The sequence below is a fragment of the Abrus precatorius genome, unplaced genomic scaffold (genome assembly GCF_003935025.1).
Source record: "Abrus precatorius isolate BTA unplaced genomic scaffold, Abrus_2018 Scaffold10, whole genome shotgun sequence".
Taxonomy (NCBI): Eukaryota; Viridiplantae; Streptophyta; class Magnoliopsida; order Fabales; family Fabaceae; genus Abrus; species Abrus precatorius.
This window is the reverse complement of record NW_020874292.1, coordinates 6,329,337-6,333,242: the sequence shown is the minus strand read 5'-3', so window position 1 is coordinate 6,333,242 and position 3,906 is coordinate 6,329,337. Positions and strand designations below refer to the sequence as shown.

At 34.4% G+C, this 3,906-nt stretch overlaps 1 protein-coding gene across 1 annotated transcript; it reads right to left on the bottom strand.

Annotated features, from left to right (window-relative positions):
- Window positions 1-719: 719 nt before the first annotated feature.
- LOC113864335 lies at window positions 720-3,141 on the bottom strand. The gene is made up of 2 exons (XM_027497943.1): window positions 2,755-3,141; window positions 720-994 (listed from the first exon to the last, which is right to left on the bottom strand). The coding sequence occupies exons 1-2, from the start codon at window positions 3,058-3,060 to the stop codon at window positions 791-793; spliced, it is 510 nt and encodes a 169-aa protein (XP_027353744.1). The 5' UTR covers window positions 3,061-3,141; the 3' UTR covers window positions 720-790.
- Between the last annotated feature and the right edge of the window lie 765 nt (window positions 3,142-3,906).

Here is a 3,906-nt window from a genome sequence, read left to right as displayed (position 1 = left end):
TATTTATTTTATTCTGTAATTCGTAAACCTAATTGTTAAATGTAACACTATTAACTCAATATAAAATCAACAGTGTGTAATTTAAACATCATTAGCTGGCTAAAAACATTAACTTTTTTCTCAATATCAAGTGGCAGGGTGTATTGAACGGCTATCTTAGTCTAAATTCAATCGTTCAAAATATTAAAAACGAATATATTATGTCGACATCACATATCAGAATGGAAAAAACAATAAGAAAGAGGAAGGTCTAAATCTTACTAACAAGAAGAAAAAAGAATGTCTACATCATATTCGATAGACACCAATAGCGTGTAATTTAGAAATGAGAATGCGACGGTTTTATAAATTATATGGTTTGGTGGGAGTAGTGTTTTTCAAGCCCTTTTTCTCGATATAAAGCAAGGTATATTGGACGGCTATCATCATTTCAAATATTAAAAGGGAAACGAAATCATCTGTCACCGACTTAGGCTGGACTTGATATAATTGTATATTTTAAATGTAAAAAAATAAATGAAGAGGTAGTATCGAAATCATATTGTGCTAACTATGGCAATTTAGTTTTTTTTATGCTTCTCTATCCAATTGTCGTGGTGTTAACTTGTTAAGTCATGCAAGGATCAATATGCTACAAGGAACAAAAGCTTTCTTCTCTGACTGCCACCAAATTGTGGAGAACATTGGGCTAAATGAAAATTGATGAGAAAAATGTTCAGAATGATGACATTTGCCTTTTTTTTCTTTCTTTTTTTCATAAGTGACAACAACATAATTTTCATAATCAGATTCATTTTCTTTTCCTATGTTTTCGTGTTGAAGGCCTATCAGATGTTGAATCCAGGCCGAAACACTTAAGAAATGCTACCGTGGCTAATTGAAAATAATGGCAAGGGTGAAAATCTAATGATGAAGCCTCCTCCTCCGTAATCTCTTCCCTTCTTATGCTTGGAGCTGTCGTTATCTCGCCTTTTGTAAATAGGTTCTGTCCACCCTGAAAACATTCTTTAAGTCAGTGCAAATACCTTGTTAAATCGCCTACTTCGAATTATAATGATAACATTAAATATATAAGTTATGTATATGAAAATTACTCTTGTATAAACTTGAGTTTGTGACAAGTTATCATATATTTCTTTGGATGTAAGTATTCGTATTTGAAGGAATTGATCTATAATATCCTCTTTGGACCACACCAATAGGAAAGAATAAAACTTCTAAATTAAGATCAATCAACAATCAACGGGAAAAGGCAAAAAAAAAAAGAACAACACAATATGTTCATACTTGCACTCCACATATTGCAGATCAACCATTGACCCACCTTCAAAACGAGTAAGGCAAGTATACAAAGAGAGGAGAAAGTACAAGACACATGAAGTGAAACTTACTTTGACAAGAAGCAATGAATCTTTTCATGAAAAATTACAGAAATCTATATTTATATCTTTTAACAGATATTAAATAAATATTAAGTAATAAGGCTTTAAAATTTATGAAAACTTATCAAACGAAAATTAGACACAGAATTTCCATATAATCATATTAAAATTTAATATGAAATGATTTATTCCATCTCGTTAGGTAAAAATTGTCTCTCTTTTGATAGATTTTCATAAATTTAATCGAACCCTACCTATTTAATGTCTCTGAGGAAAAAATATTAACACAAAACTTTTACGTGGCAAAAATCAAACAGAAGCAATATATCATGTGAGCGAACTCACGCATGGCACATGACTTGCCAAGTTTAGATTCAATATTTGTCAAACAGAAGCAATCCACGTTGGGTTCCATTCCAAACTATCACTTAAATTCAATATATGAAATGATTAATAAAACTCGCCAAACTTCTCTCACTCAGAATTCTAAATGGGAGTATAATTAAAATTTGGATATTCTCATTTTATTGAATATGATAAATTGATAATTCGAACTAATCAACTTCACCAAAAATCACAAGCTACATAGCTAAAGATAAGAACTAAATATATTCAACCTAACGAAACCAACTAATCTTGGGTGGCATAAAACAGACAGTTAACAATATACTAGTATAAAGTTTGGATCAGAGTTGTGTGTAATAATTTTTTCTGATACCAACTTTAAGAAGCAATAATTTGAGGAGTTAGCTCAAACAAAGCAGTCATAATTTCTCACACGCTTCTTTCTTTTTCATATTATTGCAGACTAGACACGAGACTTCCTCACATTAACTAGGCCCCAATATCAACCAAATATACCAATAAACAACCAATATCAAATGCATTATGCTCGGAACAAGAGAGCCAATGTGGTGACTCCATATCCATTTTCTAATTCAGATTAAAAAACGGTAAAATCAGATCGAAGAAGGCTTGAATAAATAAGGATTAATTTGATTTAAACTACACTATCCCACATAATAGGAGCAGAGGATTATGCAGCAATTTTTTTCACTTTTAACTTTCCAGAAAGAAAAGAAACGATTGCAATACTCATCCAAATTAAGAAAGAAACAAAAAAAATGTACATTTTACCTTCGCTGTAAGATTCTCAAAACCGAACAAAAAAAGAAAAAAACTGTCCTGAACTTTATTAAGCAATCAATTATCAATCAGATCTCTACGAAACAAAAAAAAATAAAAAATGAAGCCAAATACTTGGATTTCTTCGAGTAAAGATAATCAGTGCTCGTTAGAAGGATGTAAAAAAGAGGGGGAAAAAAGAAAAATTAATTAAAATGGTAAGAAAGGAAAAAGAAAAAAGGTTGACCTGCAGCAAACGGTGTTGACGGTGCGTTACAACAGCGGGCGTTGAACCATGGTTGGCGAGCGATTTCTGAATCTGCTGAATGTCATCCAAAGATGGAGAAGGGGAGGGCAGGGCGGTGATGTCGGCGATGACGTGACGGTGGTCGGTGGCGATGTCGGCGGTGGCAGGGCGGTTGTTGGGATCGGAGGGAAAGATGGCTAAGAAAAAGAGCAGGACAAGGAGAAGAAGCAAAACCCATAGCTGAATCCAAATCAACCATGGAATTCTAAAGCTCTCTATTGTCAGCTCGTCATCTATATCGAACATGTCAATCTAAGCACATGGAATTTTACTTTGTAGATTATGATAATAAGCAGAGAGAAAGAGAGAGAGAGAGGAACAGAGAAAGTGAGAAGACAGGTTGGGGGAGTTGAAGTGTTGGGTAATAGACGTTACACACAGCCAACAGGGTAGAATAACAAAGAAAATACGACACGTTCACACGGGCACTTGCTTCCAAACGTGTAGTGAATTAAAAAATAAAATGCGTCACGCGCCGTTTAACGCGTCTTCCAAAACGGAAACCAATTGTTCCTCCTTCCACCTTTAAAACGTCAACGACATTGAGGGTCGTGCGTTTTAAAGGTGTGGTGAATGAGATTATAACGATGTGGCCATGCAGCTCCGCCTCCGATTGACTAAGCTCCAATTGAATATTTTGTGATCACAGAAAGAGAAATGCGAGGTGCTTGTCGGGATTGTGCATGTGATTATCCTCAAGGCACTGCCTTTGCCCTTTTATCAATACGTTACTTGAAAACATGGATCCAAGTTTTAGATTGAAGTTGCAGAGGCGGTGAGGTGTGGTTTTGGAGCGAAGAATTGCATAAAGATGAGAGGTGGTTATGGTGACAAGTTGCAAAGATGACGAGGTGATGGCACAGCGATGGCTTGCAGAAAAGGTCATGGTGGCAACCTTGAAGAAACAACTCAATTTGCATGGATAATTCCATTATTGGTGCCTTAACACTTTTTATTTTATTTTTATGAAACCAAGATCATTTCTTAGCATGTAACTTTACTATTTTTAAAAGTCGACTCAATTAAGAATGAATTTCTTATATATGGGTGTGTTTAATGATGAGAGTTGAGAAATTGAGTTTTACCAACAGA

What these genes read in the sequence shown, in the direction of transcription:
- LOC113864335 (XM_027497943.1), bottom strand. Translation starts at nt 3,060, where the DNA reads ATGTTCGATATAGATGACGAGCTGACAATAGAGAGCTTTAGAATTCCA. An exon ending in GTCAACACCGTTTGCTGCAG is followed by an intron (nt 995 to 2,754) that starts GTCAACCTTTTT and finishes GAATGTTTTCAG; the next exon opens with GGTGGACAGAACCTATTTAC.